Here is a 26,336-nt window from a genome sequence, read left to right on the forward strand (position 1 = left end):
TTATGAAGTCAATAATTGTATAAAACAATTGTTTGAATTTTCCCATCGAGACTATACATGACATTCCAATTCATGTTCAAACTAAATCAGTGATTTGATGAATTACAAGGAAATCCTTGAAGGCATAATATCCCCTAAAATAATTCAGCAGACCCAGCTTTTTTTAAAATTTTTTTATTGGAAAATGAGTTCTTCGAAATTTTGGAGTGCAATTATCTCTCCTGATAAACCCTGCCAAATTCAAGTGCCCGAGGATAAAATATTAATGATTTCAAATGCATGCCTCTCAGAATATTCAGAAGAAAATAAAAATGAACCAACACGAATTGTAGTTACAAAGCATGAAACACCAATTCCAGAGGATCCTATTATTATTGCTACGCTTATTCCAGAAAAGAAAGAACATTGTGTTTTAGAATTTAAATTTACTGTTGAGTTTCCATGTACGATATCGGTTCGAGGAAAGGGTACCATTCATTTAGTCGGATTTTACATAAATCTTAATGATGAAATTGCCGAAGAAGAAAATGCAGTAGAAACAGGTGACGCACCTGAAGTTCCTCTTCCAAATCCGTCTGAAATACATTAAGCTGAATATTTTTAAAATATATTATGTTTTATTAAATAATATCTTATAACATTGAATAAAAACAGATATTGAAGTAGATTCATACATTACGTTCAATTTCAAGATATCAAGGCTAAGATATATTCTGATTCAGAGGAAAAATTTTGGATGAATCCAAAATTTTCATTGAATTCGAGTAGGGGTAATTTAACTAAAAGTGACACGCATGTAAAAAGTGACACACCCGTGAAGGGTATGATTACCGATCGGTAATTTCGACAGTTTAGAATTTAAAATTTTTTATGGAACTGTTGCGAGTTTCATAAAGAATTTAAGGAATATAAGCAAAGATTTGAATCAAAATCTTAGACCTAAGCCGCTCGATTCGCTCGCGGCTTCCGCGAATTACAGATCAGCAAAGATTTGAATCAAAATCTTCGAACTAAGCCGATCGCTTCGCTCGCGGCTTTCTTTATTATTTTAAATTTGCATATTTCCATCAAAAGTTCATAAGGTAAAAAATTTCGTTTATATTATTGCAAAATAAAATCTTCATTATCAAAATAATATTAAATGATAATATAATATAATTTATAAACAGCTATTATTTAATAAAGTTTAATTGCCAAGGTTCATCTAATTTTTTGATTTTTAATGTTTTATGAATTTTATTTATCATGTATATATCTAATGAAGATTATATATGTAGAAGATAAGTACCTTAATATGTACGTAAAAATTAATGAAATTTATTTTGAATGTAGAACCGAGCAATTTTCAAATTTTGTGCTTTTTTTGAATTTTCTCGATACCAGATAAGTTGTGTTGGCTAAATAATATATGGATACAATGTGTCTTATAGATGAATATATGCACAAAGTTTAAGAGGCCATTTTCTTTCAGAAACCGAGATTTGTGAATTTTTTCAAATTTTGTGCTTTTTTTGATATTGAAATTTCATTTCATTTTTTTGATGCATATCGATGCACCATGCGAACTTAAAGAAAGGCTATCTTATATAGATGCTATGAAAGCTGTCATTGATAACGAATGCCATGCAGGTTGTCCATATCAATTAAAAAAAATCCAAATTTAGGGGGAACAAAATTAAAATTCAGGTGCAGTGCAGATAAATGTGAAGCATGTATCTCATTTCTAAAGGATGATGAAGAATATATCCTAACAGAATATAATGGAACACATAATCACAATCAAATCAAAGATGAGACAAAGAAATACCACACATTATCACAATGCTATCGTCGGGTACTTATTAATTTTATAAAACAGGGGGGTGATCCGAAAATGGCTCAAATTGAATGCGACAAAAAACTTGATCTGGATGATCCACTTAACAGGCCATCTTTTTTGAATGCATCTTCAGATCAAATGAAAACAATTCAGGAAAAAGGAAATAAAAAGATCAAAGGTATTCAAAAGTACGATGATAATCAATTCAAGTCAACTCAATTATTTAAGGGTATCAAAGAACAAGAGTCACCAAAAGATTTAATTTATTTCGATGTCGATAATTACAACAAACCAAAGAAATTAATCTTTTATTATGCTTCTTTCAAATTTCTGGACATAATCAAAATTGTGAAAGAGCATTTTATTGATGCAACCCATTCATTACTTGAATTTAAAATGTTGTTTTACATGATATCAGCCAAATTTCCAAATACACATGCATTCCCAATTTTTCAATTTGTCGTTTATCCAAACACTTCAGAAAATATTGCATTCTGTCTCAAGGCATTTTTTAACTGGGCAAAAGTAAAACCAAAATATTTTATGTCAGATTGTGCACAAGAAATCGAAAATGCGATTATCAACTCTTTTCCAGAAGTTATCCTTCATTGGTGTGCAGTTCATGTAATGAGGGCGTTCAGAAAAAATTTGAAAGATTATGCATTTGAGAGTTCAGACAAATTGATATTAGATACAAAAATGAACTATCTTGCATACGGCAGAAATGGCAAGAAAGAATGGATTGAACCAACGTTCAAAAAAATTCTGGAAATAGCCGAAAAATTCCCAGAATTTTCAAAATACATACAAAATCAATGGATATCAAACCAAGAAAGATGGACAGCCGCTGAAAGAGATGAAAATTTAGCTCTCACAAATAACATTTCAGAATCGATTAACAAAAAAATTAAATATTACTACTTTGGCGGAACAATTTTCATGAGATTTGATCGATTTGTGATGAAATTAATCGATTTTATCGTTCCTTCATTTTATTACAGAATTTCTCAAGATATAAGGCTCAGAGACAAAATTCCAAATCCGTTGCCATCTGAAAAAAAGCCAAAAAAGTCTACAATCAGACTGGATACAGAAAAATGTATAATGCTCACTGATAAAATTAAATCGTTAATAGTTAACTCATCAGCAAACTTAAATACGCTTCAATTGGGTTTAGATGACCTACTTGATAAAGTTGTCAAGGCAGCAAAGGTTCAAAAACGAATGACCCAGTATTTTTCGAAATTAAGTATCCCAATGGAAATCAAGCTTAGTATTCTCACGCAAATTACAGAATTTGGATGCAATACCCCTCAATTCATTGTTGAGAATGCCAAGTCTTTTCAAGATAAAATTATTACAGATTTCCACCTTCAAATTTATACAACATTATAAAAATTTATGAATAAAAACTTGATATAAAATAACATTTTTATTTTTACTAAGAAAAAAAGGTTTTTGATAATAAATTTATTTTATTTCGAAAAAGTAGCAATAATCGTAAAAGGGTATTGATAGGCTTGCTAAAGTAACTAATTTTAGCTGTCAAATACTTTTGTATTTTGAAGTAAATTAGTATAAATTTGTTTTTACTTTTATTTCGAAAAAGTAGCAATAATCGTAAAAGGGTATTGATAGGCTTGCTAAAGTAACTAATTTTAGCTGTCAAATACTTTTGTATTTTGAAGTAAATTAGTATAAATTTGATATTATTTTAACTCCCTTTGAAAACCTCAATTTTCCATACAGAGGGAACGGGAATAGCATCCAATATTCCCTGAGAATGGTTGCGCATTCTCAGTTCCCTCTATATTTCGAACGAAGCTCTCATCGGTCTTTTTTTTAATACTAAACGTTTTTTTCCCTGTCACTTTTAGCTAAAATTGGGGTTTGCCTGATGATTTACATCCAGAACAATTTTGGACAATAAACAGTCAGGTTTTAAAATTGGACATGATATCAATACCATTCTTTCATTTTGGTGTTTGAGCTTAATACTTAGGAGAATGATAATTACAATCTAAATCTTTCTTAGATGGCAGAAGATTTATGAGAACCGTAATTATTGATACAGATTCTTTCATATTTTTCTGGACTAGAAATGCAAACATTTAAAAACAAGTTAGGATGATTAAACATTAAAAGAACATAAACGCCTAAATTTATTTAACATACAAAAGAAATAGTACCTAACGATATGATATACATAGGATCTAATTCATTCAATAAATCAATTTCCAAGTCATCCTTCGAGGTCTTCCTAATAGATATCGCTCTTCTAAGACCGTCACCGTCTAGAATTGCATTCTTTATAGATTTTACTACTGTTCTACCGAAAAAGTCAAGCTGCCATTCATTATTTTCCTCGTTAAATGTTGGCTTCCTTGAAACTAATTGAGTAACGTAATTTTCAGGTGTGTTTCTAGTGAAAGAAAATTCTAATCTTCGTGCTGTTTTCCTTCCACCCGGTACTATTTTAACCTCGGCCATGACATTCGATTCATAATCGTCATTATCAATGTAAATTTTTGCCGTTTTTATCATGAATCCACCAATTTTGAGAATAGCATCGTAACTTGTATCGGAATTTTCTAAATAATTCTTAGCTCTAAGGTAGAAATTGGAAGATTTGAAGAAAGCCTCATAAACGATTTCATTTTTCTTCATGAGTTGGAAGGCTAACTTTTTACCAAATGATTGTATTCTATGAACTGAATAAGTTATATCAGATGGAGGCATAATTTCTGCGAGATGATGTGGTGACATATAAACTTCCCTTTCTTTACCAGCAATTTCTTGGAAATTAATAACAGGATCAAATTTTAACTCTTCTTCATGTGATCGATTTGGAATTTCTATGGCTGTAGTTGAATTTGGCTTCCCAGTTGCTTGAGCTTGCACATCAATAGACATACATTGGTAATTTAAAGTTGAATTTGCAAGATCGTCGCGAGGATCATAAGAATAATCCAATTGAAAACACGATTGGCGTTTTTTATTGACTTTTCGGATGGGCGAGCTACTTTCGTACATTCGAGGTGCTGCTTGGCTTGTTGGCTGCTCGCTATTTTGTGGCTTAAATGGTGAATCTTCAGTTGGTACTAATCTAAAATGTTCCTTTAAGATTACGACCTCGTTGGATTTTTGTATTTTAATCCCATCTGCATGCTTTAAATGCTTGTCGTTGTTTTGGCATTGCGTATTAATAAATATCCATTCAGAGGAATCACTGCTATCTTCAAAATCCATTGATGAAAATTGAATATATTTGAATCTATTTGAAAAATGGAGAGATTATTGAAGAACTCAAAAGCTTAGATGATAATCTAATAAAACATTTATTCAATTTTGAAGATTGGAAGCTTGTAGGTGAAAATTTGAAAGATTTTGAATGGGAATTCAAAAACAATTTTTTGAAAAGTCTGCAATTTTGATATCAAAAATTCATTTTCAGAAAAATAAAGGAGGAATATCATTTATTAATAATTAATAAGAGTTTCAGGCAAAATTTTTGCAATTCAATAGAGTCTAATATCAGAAACGGTAATAAATAACATTTTAAATGTTTTTGATCAAGAACCCGTTTTACAAAATTTGTGAAGTTGTGAAAGTATTGAATTATCTTGATCATTTTAACAAGTATATTTTTGAAAAGTAATGATACAAGTTTATGTTAATACAGTACTACATTAACCTTTCAAAATTTGTGAAGAATTCAAATTATATCGATTTTATATCGAGCCATTGGTATTGTTTATAATCAGGTATTGACTATCATTATTCAACTAAAAATCAATTGATTAGACATCGATTTTATTAATTCACAACAATTAAATTTAACAACAAATATATAATTATAGGAATAACAAACGATTAAAATCCAAAAATCAAAAGTTTAACGTTATTCTCAAAACTATAAAACATTTTATCGAAATACAACTAGATATTTACTATCTCATTCTTTTCCCAAAATTTGAAAAATTTGAATTAAAACATGATATATCCCAAAATAATATACAATTTACGATTATAATAATTTTTCATTACATCTATTGTTTAATAATTTTGAATGCTTTTCAGAAACAATTAATTGAAAAAGTCTTTTGAATATTCTCTCAATTAATTTTTCATATAAATAATTTATTCTTATTATTTATAAATTCATATAAATTCTTTGTTACGCCAAATTTGCCAAACTTTTCTAGATTTTATTTGAAAGATACATTGATTATCCGGAATTCGCTTACCAGCATCATATAATGAAGGAGATATACTTTTGCGATTAAATTCTTCGGTTCTCACAATTTGAAAACATAATATACGAAATGTAAAAGGTTTGAATTTCAAAAAGTCTCAACATTATTTAAGGGTGCACCCGTATGTACGTTTATTTGAGAGGAGGAGGATTACCCTCTCAATTTTGAGGGATTCGTTAGTTTATTTTCTCGATGAATATGCAATAAAATTTAATTTTTACCTTATCAATATACTTCATATAATATACACATGTTCATGTAAAAACTTTTTTCCAAAATCCTCAGAAATTAAGGGATTTTTGAATTTTAAAAATTTTTTTTGAATTTTTTCGAAAAAAAAATATTTTCAGAACAGCCTTAACGGCTAAGATTTAGGAACAATGTTAAGTATCAAAATTAAAGGAGGTCTGATATAGACAACATATATCGTTGAAGGTTGAAAAAATCTCTAATATTTGAGCCCAAAATTTCAAATTTTAATTTTTTGAAAAAAGAGGCCACCCGTATGTACGTTTATTTGAGAGGAGGAGGATTATATTTTTGAAAGGGTGAAACATTATGAATATGTTAATTATATAATAATATGTATTATTATAAAAAAGAAAAAATAAATCACGTTAAAATTTTTCTTTCTTGATTTTTTACAAAATCTACTTAGAATTATGCAAAATATGACTAAATAATTATAAATTTCAAGTTAAATTTTAATTTTGATAAATAATTTAAATTTCAAAATATCAAGTTCAGTTCGACTATGTATGTAGTAATTCCTCAATAAAGTGCCAAAACCCTATTAAAATATATGAACATTTGCAACATTTTAATGTTTTTATTTAAAAATTTGTTGGAATATGAGCTTCAAACAATTATTATGTAAATAAAAATAATTAAATATATGTATTTATTCGTATTACAACCGTAGTAAGTCGATTCTTCCTTTCTTCTACTGAGTTTTGAATTTGATTTCGAATTGTAAAGAGATTCAAAGGGAAAATACTAGCGGATAAAAACTACCTCCATGAAAGGGTCATAATGGAGTCAAGTTGTATTTTTTGATATTTTTTGCTTTTCGAGCCTAAATAGGTAGCCAAGATAATGCCTAAAAATAAGGTTCTAAATTCTGAAGTTTACATGATCCTCTCGTGTGCACCCTTAATGATGCCTCACACTCTAATCTCTGATAGAATACAGGCAATAATTCACCAAAAGTACATCTCAATTTTTTTTCATTTTCTTAATTTATAGTTTTCATCTTCATCAACACAAAACACCTGCTTTAAAACTTAATGTGACACTTAAAACACTTCAAAATGCACTCTTATCATAAAATTCTATTTCTCTTGACCTTTCATTTCCTCATCTTGTCATAGTTGCATCAACTCATATAGTATTGTTCGTATTCTTCCTTATTTGTTATATCTGTGTTTCAAATTTTAAAATACATTTTCGCTATTTCTTCTCTCAATGTATGCTGTCAAACATTCATACCCATGTATTAATGGCCCGAAACCAACATTCAGATAGTCAACAATCAATTATCAGATTTATCGATAATTTGATTTTCGCCTTAAATCATTCAAATCACTTCTTCCATATAAGAATACAAATTTTGTATATTAACAATCACTTTCTCTTAGAAAACAAAACTCTCAAATTGGTTGGAGCAAAAATTGGCGTCACGAAGCGTCACGACGTAACTATCTTAATGAAAGCTTCAGATGCGTAAACATTATTAAAGTCCTTTGCGTCGTGGCGCCTCGTTCATATTGCATATTTCGATGATAAACTGAGTAATTCTATATTATTTATTGAGTATATCATCTATACATTACATAGCTAGCACATATATTGAATATTAGGAATACGAAATCATATTTGTAAAATCCGAACGATAGCAAAAATGAATGAGTTTGAGCTTTCATACAATGGAACTCCTTTCATAATCAATCCTGAGGCTTTTTGCATGTCTTCAACGATCTTTAGTCAGATCTATGATACTACTATCCCTAGTATGGTTATTACAAATGACTATCCTCTCGATGTTTTCAGAACATTTTTGATGGCCGTTCAGAATCTCGATTATACTATTGATGAACACAATGTCGAAGATCTTCTTAGGCTTGGAACAGAATGGGGTGTCCAATCTCTTGTTAATGAGGTTAACAAATTCTTAACGCTCCATTCCGTCCAAAACTCGGCTACAATTCTCATAGACAACTATGAAAAAGGTGTACCAACCGCAGAGCTCGAGCTTTTCTGCGCAAAGGACTTTAATAATGTTTACGCATCTGAAGCCTTCATTAAGATGCCAATTGTCTTACTAAGAAGCGTTCTTGCCCATGTATTCGAAAACAGAGTCGAATGGAAGGTAGATGACATCAAACTCGCTATAGCTGTTAAAGAAATTCTTAAAGTACACGGAGCTAACATTTCAGAGTTCTTTGAGAAGCTTGATTTCAACCAAATCCCATCAATCGTCTTTTACACCCTCATGGACAGCGAATTCTTCAACAAAGAAAACGTTGCCGATCAAATCTTCGAAGCAACGAAGAAATTGCTTGCTTCTCTCAAGTCCAACCGTATTGAATCAGAGAAAGAGCTCAAGAATGCTAATGTTCTCGTCAGTTCTACTCAGAATAAACTCGAAAATCTGAAAGTCGAAGTTCAGAAGGCCGCTGAGAGCATTGACAAGATAAACGATGAAGCAGCAACAAATGAGAACTACGTCAAGGCCATTAAAGAGAGAACAGAGCAAATGGAGAAAATTTTGAGGGATCATGGCGAAAGACCACCACCAAAGAACAAGTCAAAGGGCCAGAAGTCACCAAGGGATGTCCAAAAGCCACAAAACAAGGCTCCTAACAACCAACAGCAAAAACCACAAAAATCTCAAAAACAAGACAACAAATTCGCTCCATATTATGCACCACAAGAACCTACTCAAGCATCAGCTCCATCACAAACCAACGAAAACAAGTACGCTCCACTTAGACAGAACCAAATCCAACAAAATCCACAGAATCAGAACCAAAACCACCCACAACAGAACAAGGCAAAGAAGAACAAGAACCAGAATAAGAAGAAGAACCAAAATGACTCGAAATTCGCTGTTTACAGACCTCCATCAAACCAACAACCTTCTACGGATGCAAAAGACACCCAGCAAGAACAAACAACCGAAACTAAAGAACAGCAACCAAATAACGAAGCTCCTGCACCTCAACAAGAACAACCAAATAAAGAGGAAGTTTCCTCCCAACAAAATGCAGAGGTTGCTCCCCCTCAACAAGAGGAACCTCATAATGAAGTTGCTCCCCCTCAAGAAAAAGAGGAAGTTCCCCCTCAACAGCCAAATGAAGAAGTTGCTCCACAGCAACAGGATAATGATGCGGCTGCACCTCAACAAGATCAAACAACAGAAGCGAATGAAACAAATTAAGAAAATAATAATTTTTATTTAATATCTTATTTTGTTCATTTGTAATTTGTTAAGGAATGTTCCTGATGATCAATTGATCATTCGAATATCTTATATGAATATATTTGTTGGCATGATCTCGCTCATTAATTTCTCATCATAAATAAAATCATAAAAAAATTTCTAAAATACTTATTACTCTTTTTAAATCTTTCTTTGTCATGGTTACTCATATTAGTCAGATTATGAATATGATTCAATTCATTAAAATAATAATATTTTTCAATAAGATCATCGTGTATGTATCTTCTTTTTGTCTAAATATATAGATCAATGTATTTCCTTTAATCTGAATTCAGTTTCGATGGCAATTATTGATTCAAATATATTGCCTCGAAAAGTTTCAATAATAATTGAATAGGTCTGATGAAAATTTTTGAATATATTTGAATCAAAAATAATCATTGTTTATTTTTCATGAATCAACAAATTCCAGTTGATATAGATTTCTACAATCAAATGATGGAGTTATGCCAAGATTATGTAGAGTGTACAACATCATTATATAAACTCCATTCACTTGATGATGATCGCATTGATGAAATTTACAATTTGATTAAAGCAAACTTGATTGATTCAAAAATACTTTCACCACATAAGCTAATCAATATAATTTGCGAAGTTTACAAATATAACAATCGTTACATACGTTCATATTTTAAGATTCTAAAAAAGATTTTCGATGATTACAAAATTAATCCAATAAGCGTGCTTAACCGTCTTAATTTATATCTTTATTGCAAAGAATATGGCATAAGAATTCATGAAAGCTTCAAATCAAAAGAGTCATTAGATATTCATGAAGAAAACACAATTTACAAAGCAATTATGGATGATGACAAAGATTCATTTGTTGTTTTCACTGAAAGAGAACAATTTGATGAAAATCAAAAGCTAGAAAATTCATTATATCCAGTAAAAACCAATTCATTACTTGAATTATGTTGTTATCATGGTGCTGTGAATTGTTTTAAAATATTAATGACAAAATTTACGTTAGAAATCACAAATTTATGCCTTCATTATTCATTTTTAAGTGGAAATCCAGAGATAATGAATGAATGCTTGAAATATGTAACGCCTGATCAAAAATGCATGAAATATGCAATAATTTCTCACAACCTCGATTTCATTACATTTTTAATGAATAAGTACAACCTCAAGATTGATCCAGAAGATTGCCGTCAAAACAATAATATTCAAGCATTTTTTGTATATGTTAATGAATATAATGATCTCAACAAATGTTTCCCACACTGTTCAGCATTCCAAATCAAATCATTATTCGAGTATTTTCTTTCTCATGGCGTCGATATCAATTCGAAAGATGAAAAAGATGATAAAACTGCTCTTCATTATGCATTAAAATTCAAAGATGATAAAGAATTTATCGAATTTTTAATTTCACGCGGCGCAGATATTCATTTAAAGGATTCTTTAGGAAGAATTGCTCTTTTCTATGCAATAGAATCATCAAATAAAGAATTAGTTGAATATTTAATTTCGCAAGGATCAGATATTAATGCAAAAGATCAGAAAGGCCGTAGTCCTCTTCATTGTGCAGTTACATTCAATAGAAAAGAAATCGTAGAAATGATTGTATCTCATGGAGCAGATCTCAATGCAAAAGACAATTATTTTGAAAATACAGCACTTCATCTTGCAGTCACTTTTAAATTCCCATATATTACAGAATATCTTGTATCACAAGGAATAGACATCAATGCAGTTAATCGTGATGAAGAAACCCCTCTTATGAAAGCAGCTAATAATGGCTCAATAAAAGATGCTGAGATTCTCCTGAAATATGGTGCAGATATTGATTGTCGCACAGTGTTTCAAGAACAAAGTGCAATTCATCTTGCAGTGTTGAAAGGTAATATTGCATTTGTTGAATTGCTTCTGAAGTATGGCTCTAGCTTATATGAGAAAGATATTGATGGAAGAAATGCTCTCCACTATGCTGTTATTAGTGGAAATGATTCTATGCTTGAATATGTAATTGAGCATACAGATGGCATCAATAGACCTGATTATAAAGGAAAAACAGCACTTCACATTGCAGCAGAGCAAGGTTTCCAACAATTAGCAGCAATTCTTATCTCCAACTTGATCAATATTAATTCTATTGATGGAAAAGAAAGAACAGCACTTCATCTTGCAGCAATTAATAATTTTCCTGAATTGGCAGATCTCTTAATATCAAATGGAGCAGATATCAACTCAAAAGATCATAAGGGAAGGACAGCTCTTCATTTGGCTGTATTAAATAACTGTCCCGAAATGTTAAATTTCCTTATAGCACATGGAATTGATATCAATGCTACCAATAATAAAGGAATGACTGCTCTTAATGTTGCAGAAGAATATGCGCTTACATCTTTCATTCAATTTCTTCAATATCATGGAGCAATTCGCTATGAAATTGAATCTGATTCATCTGATTCGTTTTCTGAATATGATTCATAAACTAAAAACATAAAATATAAATAATAATTATGCTTTTTCATTTGAGACTTAAACCATTGGAAGGACAAAATAAAGGCTTATCAAAATCAAAATAAAGGAACATTCACGAAAAGTAACATTCCTATTCTTTTTTCCTAGGCTTACTGATCACATCCATTCTGCTCGTCATACTGGAAATGAAAGAACTGATTGGTAGAGCTTATTTTATTACTCCAAATGGCAACTATCTTGTATAGTACAATTAGTTGAATTGCCAGTTATTCTCCTGTATTATTCAATCTAAATCATATTGCAACAATACTCCTTCATGGAGACAAGAACAAAACTTTCATAATTATCAGAATTGGATTATTTTTTTGAATGAAAATTGGACGATAACAAAAATTATGCTGATTCTTGGAATAGAGAGCAGTGCCAATAAAATTGGTATCGGCATTGTCAAACCTGATGGCACAATATTGGCAAATGTACGTCATACTTTCTTTGGACAGCCTGGAGAAGGTTTTCGTCCATCAGAAACAGCTGATCATCATAGAAAATGGGCCATTCCTTTAATAAAGCAGGCATTTGAAGTTGCCAAGGTCAGTAAGAAAGATATTACAACAATTGCATATACAATGGGCCCTGGAATGGGTTCCCCATTAGAAGTTGGCGCAATTGTCGCTAGAACATTAGCTCAACTCTGGAAATTACCACTTATACCTGTTAACCACTGTGTTGCTCACATCGAAATGGGTAGAGTAGTTACTCATGCAAAACATCCAGTTATTTTGTACGTCAGTGGAGGAAATACACAAATCATTGCTAGAAGTGGCAACAGGTATAACATCTTTGGCGAAACATTAGATATTGCCGCAGGAAATTGCATAGATAGATTTGCAAGATTGGTAAATCTTCCGAACGATCCAGCGCCAGGACTTAATGTAGAACTTCAAGCGAGAAAGAGTACGAACTATATTCAACTTCCATACGTAGTTAAAGGAATGGATGTTTCATTCTCAGGAATTTTAACAGATATTGAAGAAAAAGTAGGCAAATATCCTGTAGAAGACCTTTGCTATAGTGTACAAGAAACAGTTTTCGCAATGCTTACAGAAATTACTGAAAGATGCCTTGCTCATTGCGAAAGTTCTGAAGTTCTCATTGTAGGTGGCGTGGCTTGCAACGAAAGACTTCAAAAGATGATTGGTGATATGTGCGCCGCTAGAGGTGCCACTGTTTGTGCAATGGATGAAAGATATTGTATTGATAACGGAGCAATGATCGCTTATACTGCTTCTTTGATGAAAACACCAATAGAACCATCAAAGGCAAATATTATACAAAGATATAGAACAGATGAAGTTGTTGTTGATTGGGATTAAATAATTTTTATCTTTTTTTGAAAATTAAATGTTTTTTTTACAAAGGCGAGATTAATGTAATGATAATGTTTGATTGCATATTGTTAATATTCCTTGAATCGAATAACGATACAACAAATTTGGCCGGCTAAAATCTGGCAGAATATCCTGGGATGAAATATTCCCAGGATTCAACTATTCTGAATCGTATACTAACAATCACACTGAATTTTCAAGATCAAACAACTTAAATTACTTTGTTTCAAGTTGTTTTTTTCTTGAATTAAGTCCAAATGGTGCTGTTCGAATTGAAACAACGAATGATGATGTTAACACATATGCAGAAACAAATAAATTCGAATCATGTTCCTCCGGATCACAAGAAGGAGGTTCTCTCTTCTTTTCTGGATTTGGCCAATTCGTTCAAACATAAAATTCATTCATTAATTCAACAAATTCAAATGATGGACCTTCATTTTACACAGACGTTTCATCAAAATCAAATTACAAAAATCATGCTAATGAAACTTTAGTTTACAACTGCGGCAGTTCAGAACAAGACTGCACAGTTACAACTCACATGTGTGATGGCTTTATAATCATGAATGAATGCAATATTACACAAAATAGAGTCACAGGAGATACTGGAGGTTATTGTGTAGATAGAATTAACTCTAATTCATATATAACTTGTGTCAATGTCATTGAAAACAATCAAACATCCGCTAAATTAAATTTTCACTCATGTCCTTCAAGATCATCATTTCCACCAATTTTTAAAGTTACTTCATGTAATTATATAAGAAATAAAAGTTCACATCCAAATAATGGTTATCTGATTTTTTCTAGATATTCTAATGTTTTCATGAGTTATTGTTGTATTCGTGAGAATGAAATTCCTTACATTTTTTATGCAGATTCATGTACAATAACATTTGAAAATTCAACAACAGATAACACTACATCATATGGATATCAAATTTCACCAATATTTAAGAACACAGATATTTCATTTGAAAACGATTGCCCTCTTTTGAAATTAGATTTCGCAGAATCACCAAAATATAAGTATCGTCATAACGCTCCAAATAATGACGAAAACGAAGAAGAAAATAATGTTTATGTTCATAATCATGTTAAATTTTTCTTTTTGTTCATGACTAGTAAACGATTTAAAAGTAAAATATAAGATAAAGTGCATCCAAAATACCATATCAAGAATACCCATCCTCTCCATAGTGCCACATTTTTTTAGACATCTAATTGTGAATTTGAAAATGGAGATGATGGCGTCAACATGCTTAAGATCAATTAATCATGAGTTTTATGCATGGAATTCTTTATTTTACGTTTCATCTCAAAAAATATGAAGGCAATGGCCATATTTTATATGATAAAAATTAAATAACATATAAAACCATGATATTTGGTATGTGATTCAAGCGAAAATAATTTTGGCGGCTTTTGTAATTTTTGAAATGGAGGAGGAACCTCGGCCTATTCATCGCGGAAAGAAACGGAGGATTCCTCTTTCTAGTGGTGCAGCTCGTCCACCGGACAATAGCTCAGATAAAAGCGAATCTCAGAAGAAACAAAGAAGGAAAAGAAATTCTTGGCTGAGAGAGATACATTTTTATCAAAAAACAACAAATTTGCTGATAAGAAAGCTTCCTTTTTGCCGTTTAGTTAAAGAAATCACTCAAAGTGTTTCAATTGGCGAGTTTCGATATACAACTGGTGCAATGGAAGCTCTTCAAGAAGCAAGTGAAGCTTTTTTGATTAAATTGCTAGAAGATGGCCAAGTTTGTGCAATTCATGCAAGACGAATCACTCTTATGAACAGAGATCTTCAATTAGCTCAAAGACTCCGCGGAGATCGCTGAAAATCAATTTACATATACTAGTTAATATTTATTTCCTGCTTTCCTGTTTTATTCGAAAAATAACAGATTTGATATTTTAAATAAGTTCAATTTTTCGGCTTAATGTCTTGTCTTCAATTACTCCTTACTAGTCTCATTACTGATGTTCATACTTTGTCGAGACAATTATGTTAGTGTAAATATTTTTTTTTGATTATATTTAAAAATACTTTTTCTTAATAACCAGATATGGAGACATATCAGCTGAGATATTAAGTGTTAAGTTATAATAAAAAATGAATTTGCCATAGACATAATTAAAATAATAATAATATGAAGGCTAGAAGATAACAAAGTATTTGAATTCCACTGAGATTTACTATTATGGTCTCAAAAGAACTCATCCAAAACATACAACCAAGTTAATCTAACATGATATTACTTTGGGAAGTTAGATTTTTTTTGTTCTAAGCTTTGGATGACATCTAACTATCTTTTGTTCTCGTTTAGGATATTTTTTATTTATTTTTTGTATGAATGAATTTGAAGCAGAGTAATTCTCTTATTACTATTCTGCTGAATTTCATAATATGCACATTGGTTATTTGCAATATAGCACTTCTGTTTCACAACTTTTCTCTCAACATTTTCAAAAAACGAAACATTATTACTAAGCCAATCTTATTGAATTCTAGTTACACAAAGAAAATAGAAGTATCAACTCCAAAATCCCTTGACTTCGAAGAAACACCACGTCATTTGCCCCCTCCACCTCAAGATATTAATTATACAGAAAATGAGTTAGAAGAAGCGATAGCTGGACTTCATATCCCTACATGGTCGAGATCATACGTCAAATGCGATGATCCTCGTAGTGAAGTTACATGCACACAAGTCGTTTTAGCATGGAGATGTTTAAATTCATGGGCCAAGTATATAGAAAGTACAAAATTCGAAGACAGAAATCACTTTATTATGCAGCATCTTTACGATGGTGTCGGAAATAGATTCTCAACTGATACAACTACGTTTATTATCGCATTAATGTTAAATCGATCATACATTATGGAATCATCCTATCCTCAAGGTAACAAGATGGTATTTGGACAAGCGTTCGAGTTCCATCCAGATGTTCTTATGAGAAAAGATGAAGTAGATGAATATTTTAAGAGAGAAGGAGACAGAATACGCTCTAATATACAGACATTTGATTTATGGTACTTATACGATTACAATGTTGAGAATAAGAAGAAGATTTTATACGTAGATTATTTATTATATGCAACAATGGCATATACTCATAACCAACTGTCTGAATTTTCACGTAAGAACTTTGGTATGCATGCAGCATACTTTGTTTGTAATTTCCTTATGAGACTTCCGCAGAAATCTATTGAAAAAGCGAAGAAAACGTTCGAAAAAGTTCCAGCTGGCTATAGAATATTCGGAGTACACCTTAGATTCCAACACGCCGGCCAATTCTACTCCCATAATATCACTAGAACGCTAGAAGTTGTAATTCCGTTTTTAAAGCGGAAACTTGAAGAGAAACCTACAATTTTTGCATTCGCAAGTGACTCATCTAAGATGGAACAAGAGTTTAGGAAGCATTTCGGAAAGCATATGATAACTGTTGACACAATTCGAATTGCAGATTACGACCATGACTCGGCTTTGAACGATATCGCGATGCTTGAGATGTGCGATGAGTGCCTGTTATCCTATAGATCAACTTTCTCTTACGTTTGCGCAATGAGAATGGGAAAGAGAGCTTGGTTCGTTGAAAAAGAGGCCGACCATGTTTTCCAGGCTTCAAATTCACAGGCCACAGTGGTTTCGGCACTTTTCCATAACTGGGATGTAAATGATTGGCAATTAAATAGAAGAGTTCATGTAAATGAGCGAAATGAAGAAGCTCTTAGATACTATTGCAAGTATTTCCTTGTATAGAGTAAATTGTTATTTAATTATTTTGATTTCAAAAATAATATTCAAATTCGCTTTCAATAAATACCAATATTCTAATCAAAATGACATCAAATTAATAATATTCTTGTAACCTTATAATGAATTATAAAATAATTTGATATCTCAAAATTATTTAAAAGATAATAAGAAGAATTCCTTATTTTTATAACAAGCGGTGGTGTTTATGTACATTTTTGAAAGAATTTAATATATATCTATGGAATTAAATTTCTGAATTTTCTTCAAGAATCTTCTTGATTCCGAATAATGTTTCCTCACGGAGATTTGTAATATCTGTATCAATCGACTCGTTTTGAACGACTTCAGGCTGGATTTCTTTAATTAAAGCGAAAATTTTATCAATAACCTCATCGCTTTGAATATTTGACACTTCATCTGCAATCTTCTTCTTCTCTTCATCAGTAAATTGTGACATATGAATAGATTCAGAAGCAGCTCTTGGAGGTAAGCTTGGAGGTGGTGGAGGTTCAACAGCTTCTTCAGCAGCCTCTTCTGGAGCAGGCTCAACATGAGTATGTCTCGCTGGTGGCTGTGAATTTTGACGCTCAATTGGTGGTTTCGATCTTGAACGAGATTGTTTAGGAGGAGGAAGGATTGTTTCCTCCGTATATACGGAATCTGATTTTCTTTGTCTGAGGGAATATGATTTAGGCTCTTGTGGTTGAATAACTTCGAAAACTCCGATTGATTGTTTGATTGCGTCGGTTTCCATGCACCAATCTATAATTTCATTGCCTGTAAGGTATTGCGTGCATTCAGCGAATACTTTTTTGAGTTGTTTAGCCAGATTCGAGATTAATTGATCTTTTCCGTTATATTTAAATAAATTTTCCCAAATTAAATTTACGTCTCGCTTGAAGTCTTCTGGTGTGCTATACTCATCGTTAAGTAATTTCTTGCGAACTGTACTTAAATCCATCGGATGATCGATAATTTGAAAATAATTTGAGCAGTTATCTCTAACTGGATCGACGGGACGAGAAAAGAACGATGAAATTTTATATCCTTCGATCTTTTCCAGCGCTTCCAGGCAGCGCCGCCTATGGTAATCTGTCATTGTCAGCATCTTGAAAAAAAATTAGAAAACAATCAAAAAAAAGTTTTTTTTATGATGAAAATTGGATTTCAATTTGGATTGCGAAATTATAATTTTCAGCATTAACTCTATCTAATTATCCAAAAACAAGGCTGATATTAAGACTATTTCGAATTTTGAAATGTAAAAGATCAGCTTGTTTGGCCGGACTAGAAAACATTATCTATAACAGGCTTTCCAAGTCTAAAAATTTTATATCTAATAAAATCGAAATTTTTATTACGTATTGTTTTGGATAATGAACATCGAAATCCAAGTAGATTAGTCTTAGCTTTGATCATTTTTCATTTGATTAACTATATGCTTACCTCGATCTTCAAATCTCAATCTAATATCAGAAATAATTTAACATGCTTTGGATTTCATTATACGTATAGACTAAATAAGCGATTGGTCATGTTTGCTTTTCAAAATACAATCATTCCAAAATGTCAAATCAAATTTTCAACAATGCCTTAAATTTCAAATGAGGAACATTAAGTATTATAAGGAAACATCCCGAAAACATCAGAAAATCATCATATAACCTATAATTTTTTTGAGAATAAAAATAAAAAAAAAATTCAAAAAATAATGCTTTCTTTATTCTTAAGAACAACATTATCAATCCCAGGTCTCCCATTAAGTGATGCCTATCATTGGGGATATGCAAATCCATCAGCAGAGTATTGGGTTCAAGGAAACAAAAAAGCATCAATTGTCATTATTTTGCCAAAAAACTTGACAATCAATTTGGGACTAAAGATGCGTGAATACGATGCTTCCAACTTCACTGATATCAAAAACACGGTCACAACACGTGGAAATGAAAAAGATCCAATTTATTCAACAATTACTCTTGAACCAGGCACTGACAAACCATTTGTTTTCAAGATGACTGTTCCTTCAACAAAGGAAGAACCTTTTATGATCATGTATACTCATAATGCCCCTGTTTATAGATTATCTGCAGCATTAGGAGGTTTTACATTGTTCATTGCATTATTCCTCTTCGTTTTCGGATGGGCTATATTCTGTGGAGCATGCAGAGCTACACGTAAGCGTTAATGTCACTTGTAAATTCAATTTTTTTAGATTATTTTATTAAAGTTCTTTAAACAAAGCTTAAATATAGTACCTTTAATTGATTTTAATAGTGTAATGGAAATACTTACTCGTTTTGACTGTTTTTTACTCTTTTTCGATTGATATCGATACAAATTTAAAAATTTTAACAATTTTGGAACGAATCGATATAAGGAAGCTTGCTATGAAATCATTTATTGCATTGAGTATATTTATTTGAATGTTAATTTCATTTTGGAATTTTTTGAAATTAAATTTGAAGAAAATCAACTGGATATGCAAATAAAACGAAACAAATAAGAGAATTATGACTATCTGAATCGATAAAACTATCAATTTCCCTTTGAAAAATTGAAAAATTCAATTTTCATGAATAAATTGATGGGAATTGTTTGAGAGTGCTTCAATCATAATTGCTATTGATAAATTGTGACTCGTAATGAGAATTGAAGCCCAAATAAAAATATTATTTTTTTGATCAAAAAAATTGTTGGGTAAAATGTAATTAAATCAATTTCATTGTTCAAAGCCAGCTCGGAGGTATTTTTATAACGTATTGTTCGGGAATAACTTGTTGTCCGTATCCTTCTATATCTAAAGTGTATCCTCTAGTTTCACTTTGTGCATCTGCAGGTGTATAGATTACTGTGGCTGGATAAAATATATGTGAATGTTCAATATGAGGCAAAGCAAGCACTTTTTCAGTTCTTGTGAATTCCCATCGCTTTGATGGCTTCATAGGTATTATAACAGGCAATGGTGTCCATTGTTCGCTAGTTAAAGTAACAAGTTGTGGAGTTGGATTTGGATCATAAGGATCGTAAGCATCAATTGAAGTTTCGTTGACATTGTGTATAATCATGAGCATGAAATTAGTATTGTTTTTGAAGCAAATGAACATATTTGGAAATAATTTTTTGATTTTATAGGCAAAACAGCCACAATGTGTGGGAATTGGTGAACCTACATACTTTGGCTTTCCGAAATAGAATGAAAATAGTAATGCATCTACTTCAAATTTCTGAGGAAGTCTCTCTTCTGCTGATAAATTGCTCTTTTTCTGTGCTATTGCAGAACCAACAGATGATATTGATTCTATAATATGCTCAATTGATTGTTGAAAAGATTCATCGATCTTTTTATAAAAATTATCACAGTCTGTTGCAGAAGTTGTTGTTGGTTGCTTATTGAATTGTTCTTCTATGTTCATAGCTTGCTTTGTAGCTATATCGAGATTGTGTATTGCCAAAATAGTTTCTTTTAGCTTATCAATTGGAATTGAATTTTGCATTGTGAATTTTAGATTTGACATATATAAGGCATCATACTAAAAAATTAGTTTGAAATTTAAAATCAAACAGAAAATATGGGATATTCGTATAAGAAATAATAAATTTAATATTTATTTAACACATTTTTTAATATTGAACACCAAATATGCTCATATACAAGAAATTTTGTTTATTCATTCAGTTGAAATGCTAAAATCATCCGTTCGATAAAATAAAATTTTGCAATTGATCGCTTGATCTAAGAAATTTTCAAAATCAACTTTTCTTGACTTACAAACAATGTATAAATCGAAATGTAAGTTTGGATTGAATTTGGGGGTTTTGACAATTACTAAGAAAAAATGGTTGATGTGAATGAAACCGAGAATCCTGAATCCATGCGCAAGATCTTCAAGATACTTGTTGTTGGTGAAATGGGTACTGGAAAGACTTCATTGCTTCGTAAATATGTCGATGGCGTTTTCTCAGAATACTATAAAACAACAATTGGCGTAGATTTTGCTAGTAAAGATATCAAGTGGGATGATAAAACGAACGTTAGTCTTCAATTATGGGACATTGCAGGTCAGGAAAGGTTTGGTTCAATGACTCATGTTTATTATCAAGAAGCTGTTGGTGCCCTTCTCGTTTTTGATGTTATGAGACATCAGACTCTTGAACTTGCTATCCAATGGAAGAAGGATATCGATTCTAAAGTATTTACTTCTCAAGATAAACCAATTCCATGTTTACTTTTAGGAAACAAGATAGATCTTGCCGAAGATGGTAAATGGGGTAAGACAGAAGAAGAAATGAAGGCTTTCTGCGACGAACATGGATTTATTGGATTCTTTGAAACATCTGCAAGAACAGGACACAATCTTGAAGAAGCTCCAAGAGCTCTCGTCAAATATATCATCGAAAATAATATCGAACCATTCTCAGAAGGACATGGTGTCGATCTTAATTCCTCTAAAGAGAAAAAGGAGGGAGGCGGTTGCTGCTAACTTTACTACTTCAAATTATTTCTATAATTGAAATAATTTAATATTTTTTTTTCTATTTTCAATACTAAAAGATATTCTAAATTAAGTTAAATTAATTATTAATTTTAAAGACAAATCTATCACCTTTTATGATTTTCGTGTCATTACGTTTGAAGCATTTGATTATTTTGCTGATTTCCGTTTAATGATTATCGAAGACTCTCTTTCATCTTTACGCATAAATAGCAGCATATCATTAAACAAATCCACTTGTTGAGTTGCTTATATTTGAAACTGTATTCTCATATTTGAGCAATTTGGGGTTTACTGAAATAACAACATTTCTATGCTTTAGTTATTCTAGTTCTTGCATAAAACTGTTACCGGTTGCATTTATCAACTAAGTCTCAAAAAATATGTTGGAATTTAGAGAAACAATTGAAGAAGAGTAGCTTTCTTTGTAGTTAAAAATCATAACAAAAACAACTAGTTTAAAATCAAACAAAAGAACAAAACAAACAAATAAATTAATAAAATCTATTTCTTGAATTAATTCCAGGAAGTGATTTTCCTGATTTTGGTCTAGCAGAGTTAGACCTTGATCCTGGCTTGACTGTTTTAACGACAGAGAACCATTGATGATTCAACGCCTGTTCAGCAGTAATTCTTTTATCGTGATCCCATTCTAAACATTTTTGCAAGAAATCAATGAAAACTGGGTCATGGAACTTAGTCGCCGCTCTCAAATTTGATTGGCCTGGCATTCTAAGTTTCTTTCTTCTGTTTCTCAATAATGGTTTGCCGTCATGTGAAAAGAATTCATTCTTTCTTTTCGCTTGGTTGATGATCGAAAGAGGAGGAACTCCAAGAATTTCCATGATCATCTCTAATTGCTCGTGCTCGTTTTCACCTGGGAAAATTGGCCTTCCTATCATCATCTCTATGATAATACAAGCGAATGACCAAATGTCCATTGGTGGCCCGTATTTGATGCCTAAAATGACTTCAGGAGCACGATAAAACCTGCTCTGAATATATTCGTATTTTTGATGTCCGATAAAGCATGATGATCCGAAATCGATGATTCGGCAGTTCATTGTTGAGTTTTGAGTCAAAAGAACGTTTTCTGGTTTCATATCGCAATGAACAATTTTATTTTTATGGCAAAAAGCTAAACCCGTGAGGATGTGTTTAGCAATTGCATGTATTTGATGCAATGTCATAGGTTGGAAACGAATCGATCTACTGTACTCGTATAAATTCATTCCGAGAATTTCAAACGAAACAGCAATGTGTTGTCTCCAAATAAAAGCATCGAATGTGCGTACTATATCACTTGTCCTATCTGGATCGAGATCGTTTAAACGCTGAATGATAGCAACTTCGATCTTTCCTTGCTTATGCATTTGTTCAGTATTGATAACAAGCTTTATTGCTACTTGCTGCTTCGTTTTATGATCAAAACATCTGAGAACCTGTCCAAATGCGCCTTTACCAAAAACTGCACGAATTTCAAAGCGATAAGCTAAATGATCTCCAACAATTGCTTTATAATGATGATTTGAATCATCGAATCCGTAATTATTTGAGCCAGGTGTTGGCTTTACCCGTATTTTTTTAGAAGGTATTCCTAGATAATAAATTTCCGGAAAATTATGAATTTCGGATAATTCGTACGTTGTCAGCATTGAAGAATAACTTGCTTTTGCCTCTTCTGGTGTGATTGGTGCATTAGGGATGATTGGAGAAATGGCGGGTTTTCTTGCAGTTCTTGGAGCATGCGAAAATCTTGGATTAGTACTTTGTGGTGCTTTAGGTCCATATACACGAGCTGAATTTAATGTACCATCTCCATTATTTTTTAAACTTTCAAAAGTTAGCTTTGGAACTGGCGGTCTGACGCGTTTATCTTGTTGGGGAGGCTCTACTGGTAAGTATTGAGGCTTATTTTTATATTGTATTTCAAATTCAAGCATATCAATAAAAGCAAAATCTTCAAAAATAGAAATTCAAACTTATACAAAAAAATTTCTTTGCAACGTATTACTCGGAATTTTTTATCTGAGTTTTAGACAACCATTTAAATATATATATATATATATATATATCACCATTTAATACAAAGGATATAAGGCTTCAATTGATTCAAATTAAATCATTATTGAAACAAATGGATCTTCCTGTATTGGTTTAATGATATTTCGATATCAATATTTATTCACACTTTGCATATAATCTAAAATATAAATATGTTCATTAATAGGAAAATTATATTATGAATATTATTATTCAATGGAATTATTGCGATTATCTATATTCTAACACTCTTGCTAGCTAGTTGTAACAATTGATTTACAAGTGAAACTTTATTTTAAGTGAATCTGCACATGCATTAATAGATCAAATTAACTGCATGCGTAATAATTGCATTCACTGGCAACTAATGGCATAGTGAATTAATTCATTGGTTTGTATTTTGTATTTTAAAAAGATATTTTGCATTCCTTTGCTTTGAAAATGTATTGAATATCATTCTCATGAATACCACAATAACTCATGAATACAATAACAATTGCTTTATTAACTTTTCTAATCTGACACTTCACACTATTGATAGAAAAAATAATAGCATTTTTTTCTTTATTTCAAATTTCGTCAAAGAATCAATATCGAATATTTATCGTCGTCTTGAGAAACAAGGAGATTTAAATCATTTACATAAAACTAACCATCTTTCATCATTAGATTGAGGTGACCTTGTGAAATGAGAACAAGTATTTTCAAATGAAATGTCAGTATTGATTAATACTGGCGGATTTCCTAATCCATATGATTTATTGCAATATGTTGTTGAATCTTCTAAGTATACAGTTTCTGTTTTTGTATGAAAAATTATATTAACGTGATTCTCAAGGATACAACAATAATGCATGAAAACATCCTAATAATTTGTATAGATCAGACGACCTATTCCTCTTATTCGATTTTTGACATAATAACATGATGTAATCTTAATATAATTGATCGATATAATAAAAATGAAGTTGGAAATTGATCTCTTGGGAAGATCCATTGTTATCAACGACATTGACATAAGTTAGGTATGAATCTGAGGTAAAACTTTCTACCCAATAACCGGCATTATCTTCATTAACGATATTATGTGTAATATTGTGTTTATTCATAATAATAAAACCAAATTCCATCATTGTCATAATTCTGCATTTTCTTTCTTTAATTCCGCAATCAAAAACAATAGTTTCATTAGCATGATTTTTATAATTCGGTTTTTGCGGAAATTATAACATCAGGAGTAATTCCTTGGATTTTTTTGTCGACGGCAAGCCATTCTGTTATTCTCCTTGGATTTAAAAAACATTCTAAATTTCTAATTATAGTTTGTCCGATTGAAGCGATGGCATTAATAAATTTCATTATAACAGTTTACTGGAAAATGTGGATGATTACTAAGAATTTGAAAATATTTATTTGGCTTGTTTAAGTTATTTGATACTTATTATACTGAAATTATATTGTTTCTAAATTAAGGAGACCTAAAGTATAAACTCAATTTATATCAATAGCTCATATCGAGATGCCTCAAGAAGAAGATTTGTTGTATACTCTTTTTATCGTCTGCGATAAATTTTCCAAAACTTGTCGAATTCATCAGTCTTGTTTTGAGAATTTGAATGAAGACATTTATCTTTTAATGAATCGAGGAATTCTATTTTCAAAAGATGACAATAGTTTTCAAATGAAATATCTGTGTTCTTAAATATTGGTGAAGTTTGATATCCATATGATGTAGTGTTATCTGTTGTTGAATTTTCAAATGTTATTGTAGAATAATATGCCCAAAAAATGTTAGGAATTTCATTCTCACGAATACAACAATAACCCATGAAAACATCAGAAGACCTAGAATTAATCAGATAACCATCATTTGGACTTTTATTTCTTATATAATTACCTGAAGTAACTTTAAATATTGATGAATATGATGAGTGCCAATTAAATTCATTGTATGTTTGATTGTTTTCAATGACATTGACACAAGTTATGTATGAATCAGAGGTAATTGATGCTGTAAAATAACCTCCAGTATCTTGTTTGACTCTATTTTGTGTAATATTGCATTCATTCATGATTATAAAGCCATAAAGCATGAATGTAGTAATTCCGCAGACTTGTTCTGAACTGCCGCAGTTGTAAACTAAAGTTTCATTAGCATGATTTTTGTAATTTGGTTTTTCTGAAACTTGTATGGAAAATGAAGTTCCAGCATCTAAATTTGTTGAGTTAATGAATGAATTTTTTGTTTGAACAAATTCACCTTGTTCTCCAAAGTAGAGAGAGCCTCCTTCTTGATATCCAGATGAACATGATTCGAATTTATTTGTTTCTGTATATGTTTTAGCATCATCACTTTGTAATTCAATTCTGATAGCACCATTTTGACTTAATCCAAGAAAAAAAAACTTGAAACAAAGTATTTTAAGTTGTCTGATCTTGAAAATTGACTGCTTTTGCATATATGTCCTTCGTCATATTGGTATCCTGGGAATACGGATTCCCAAGACATTGGCAAAGTCAAAAATTTTACACTTCACTGAAAAAGCTGCAGAAGACAAAAAAAATCTTGCTGAAAAATGATAGAATGACTATAAATACCATATTTTTCTAGTATGAATTATTTGAG

At 31.2% G+C, this 26,336-nt stretch overlaps 14 protein-coding genes across 14 annotated transcripts, besides 2 other annotated features; 9 read left to right on the top strand and 5 right to left on the bottom strand.

Moving 5' to 3' along the window:
• Nucleotides 1–184: 184 nt before the first annotated feature.
• TVAGG3_0392910 (nucleoplasmin core domain domain-containing protein) lies at nucleotides 185–589 on the top strand (the record flags this gene model as incomplete). The annotated part of the gene is made up of 1 exon (XM_001584175.1): nucleotides 185–589. One exon carries the CDS (start codon nucleotides 185–187, stop codon nucleotides 587–589), a length of 405 nt encoding a protein of 134 aa, XP_001584225.1.
• Nucleotides 590–762: 173 nt separating this feature from the next.
• Nucleotides 763–3,714: a mobile genetic element.
• TVAGG3_0392930 (MULE transposase domain-containing protein) lies at nucleotides 1,874–3,214 on the top strand (the record flags this gene model as incomplete). The annotated part of the gene is made up of 1 exon (XM_001584174.2): nucleotides 1,874–3,214. One exon carries the CDS (start codon nucleotides 1,874–1,876, stop codon nucleotides 3,212–3,214), a length of 1,341 nt encoding a protein of 446 aa, XP_001584224.2.
• Nucleotides 3,715–3,985: 271 nt separating the features above from the next.
• On the bottom strand, nucleotides 3,986–5,068 carry TVAGG3_0392940 (tubby c-terminal domain-like family; the record flags this gene model as incomplete). The annotated part of the gene is made up of 1 exon (XM_001584173.1): nucleotides 3,986–5,068. The coding sequence occupies one exon, from the start codon at nucleotides 5,066–5,068 to the stop codon at nucleotides 3,986–3,988; it is 1,083 nt and encodes a 360-aa protein (XP_001584223.1).
• A 1,118-nt stretch (nucleotides 5,069–6,186) lies between these two features.
• Nucleotides 6,187–7,227: a mobile genetic element.
• A 603-nt stretch (nucleotides 7,228–7,830) lies between these two features.
• On the top strand, nucleotides 7,831–9,678 carry TVAGG3_0392960 (uncharacterized protein; the record flags this gene model as incomplete). The annotated part of the gene is made up of 1 exon (XM_001584172.1): nucleotides 7,976–9,514. One exon carries the CDS (start codon nucleotides 7,976–7,978, stop codon nucleotides 9,512–9,514), a length of 1,539 nt encoding a protein of 512 aa, XP_001584222.1.
• Nucleotides 9,679–9,970: 292 nt separating this feature from the next.
• On the top strand, nucleotides 9,971–12,022 carry TVAGG3_0392970 (ankyrin repeat and SOCS box-containing protein 4 family; the record flags this gene model as incomplete). The annotated part of the gene is made up of 1 exon (XM_001584171.1): nucleotides 9,971–12,022. The coding sequence occupies one exon, from the start codon at nucleotides 9,971–9,973 to the stop codon at nucleotides 12,020–12,022; it is 2,052 nt and encodes a 683-aa protein (XP_001584221.1).
• A 372-nt stretch (nucleotides 12,023–12,394) lies between these two features.
• TVAGG3_0392980 (Clan MK, family M22, sialoglycoprotein endopeptidase-like metallopeptidase) lies at nucleotides 12,395–13,415 on the top strand (the record flags this gene model as incomplete). The annotated part of the gene is made up of 1 exon (XM_001584170.1): nucleotides 12,409–13,386. The coding sequence occupies one exon, from the start codon at nucleotides 12,409–12,411 to the stop codon at nucleotides 13,384–13,386; it is 978 nt and encodes a 325-aa protein (XP_001584220.1).
• Nucleotides 13,416–14,794: 1,379 nt separating this feature from the next.
• On the top strand, nucleotides 14,795–15,420 carry TVAGG3_0392990 (protein heterodimerization protein; the record flags this gene model as incomplete). The annotated part of the gene is made up of 1 exon (XM_001584169.1): nucleotides 14,844–15,248. The coding sequence occupies one exon, from the start codon at nucleotides 14,844–14,846 to the stop codon at nucleotides 15,246–15,248; it is 405 nt and encodes a 134-aa protein (XP_001584219.1).
• Nucleotides 15,421–15,658: 238 nt separating this feature from the next.
• TVAGG3_0393000 (xyloglucan biosynthetic process) lies at nucleotides 15,659–17,182 on the top strand (the record flags this gene model as incomplete). Its single annotated transcript, XM_001584168.1, has 1 exon — nucleotides 15,765–17,177. One exon carries the CDS (start codon nucleotides 15,765–15,767, stop codon nucleotides 17,175–17,177), a length of 1,413 nt encoding a protein of 470 aa, XP_001584218.1.
• A 72-nt stretch (nucleotides 17,183–17,254) lies between these two features.
• TVAGG3_0393010 (acetylation-dependent protein binding) lies at nucleotides 17,255–18,282 on the bottom strand (the record flags this gene model as incomplete). The annotated part of the gene is made up of 1 exon (XM_001584167.1): nucleotides 17,419–18,282. One exon carries the CDS (start codon nucleotides 18,280–18,282, stop codon nucleotides 17,419–17,421), a length of 864 nt encoding a protein of 287 aa, XP_001584217.1.
• Nucleotides 18,283–18,885: 603 nt separating this feature from the next.
• Nucleotides 18,886–19,671, top strand: TVAGG3_0393020 (uncharacterized protein; the record flags this gene model as incomplete). The annotated part of the gene is made up of 1 exon (XM_001584166.2): nucleotides 18,886–19,359. The coding sequence occupies one exon, from the start codon at nucleotides 18,886–18,888 to the stop codon at nucleotides 19,357–19,359; it is 474 nt and encodes a 157-aa protein (XP_001584216.1).
• A 229-nt stretch (nucleotides 19,672–19,900) lies between these two features.
• TVAGG3_0393030 (uncharacterized protein) lies at nucleotides 19,901–20,668 on the bottom strand (the record flags this gene model as incomplete). Its single annotated transcript, XM_001584165.1, has 1 exon — nucleotides 19,901–20,668. One exon carries the CDS (start codon nucleotides 20,666–20,668, stop codon nucleotides 19,901–19,903), a length of 768 nt encoding a protein of 255 aa, XP_001584215.1.
• Nucleotides 20,669–21,010: 342 nt separating this feature from the next.
• TVAGG3_0393040 (BLOC-2 complex binding) lies at nucleotides 21,011–21,746 on the top strand (the record flags this gene model as incomplete). Its single annotated transcript, XM_001584164.2, has 1 exon — nucleotides 21,011–21,655. The coding sequence occupies one exon, from the start codon at nucleotides 21,011–21,013 to the stop codon at nucleotides 21,653–21,655; it is 645 nt and encodes a 214-aa protein (XP_001584214.1).
• Nucleotides 21,747–22,161: 415 nt separating this feature from the next.
• Nucleotides 22,162–23,610, bottom strand: TVAGG3_0393050 (dual specificity protein kinase family; the record flags this gene model as incomplete). The annotated part of the gene is made up of 1 exon (XM_001584163.1): nucleotides 22,162–23,610. One exon carries the CDS (start codon nucleotides 23,608–23,610, stop codon nucleotides 22,162–22,164), a length of 1,449 nt encoding a protein of 482 aa, XP_001584213.1.
• A 1,653-nt stretch (nucleotides 23,611–25,263) lies between these two features.
• On the bottom strand, nucleotides 25,264–26,202 carry TVAGG3_0393060 (uncharacterized protein; the record flags this gene model as incomplete). Its single annotated transcript, XM_001584162.2, has 1 exon — nucleotides 25,264–26,169. The coding sequence occupies one exon, from the start codon at nucleotides 26,167–26,169 to the stop codon at nucleotides 25,264–25,266; it is 906 nt and encodes a 301-aa protein (XP_001584212.1).
• Between the last annotated feature and the right edge of the window lie 134 nt (nucleotides 26,203–26,336).

Source organism: Trichomonas vaginalis, chromosome V (genome assembly GCF_026262505.1).
Source record: "Trichomonas vaginalis G3 chromosome V, whole genome shotgun sequence".
NCBI lineage: Eukaryota > Parabasalia > Trichomonadida > Trichomonadidae > Trichomonas > Trichomonas vaginalis.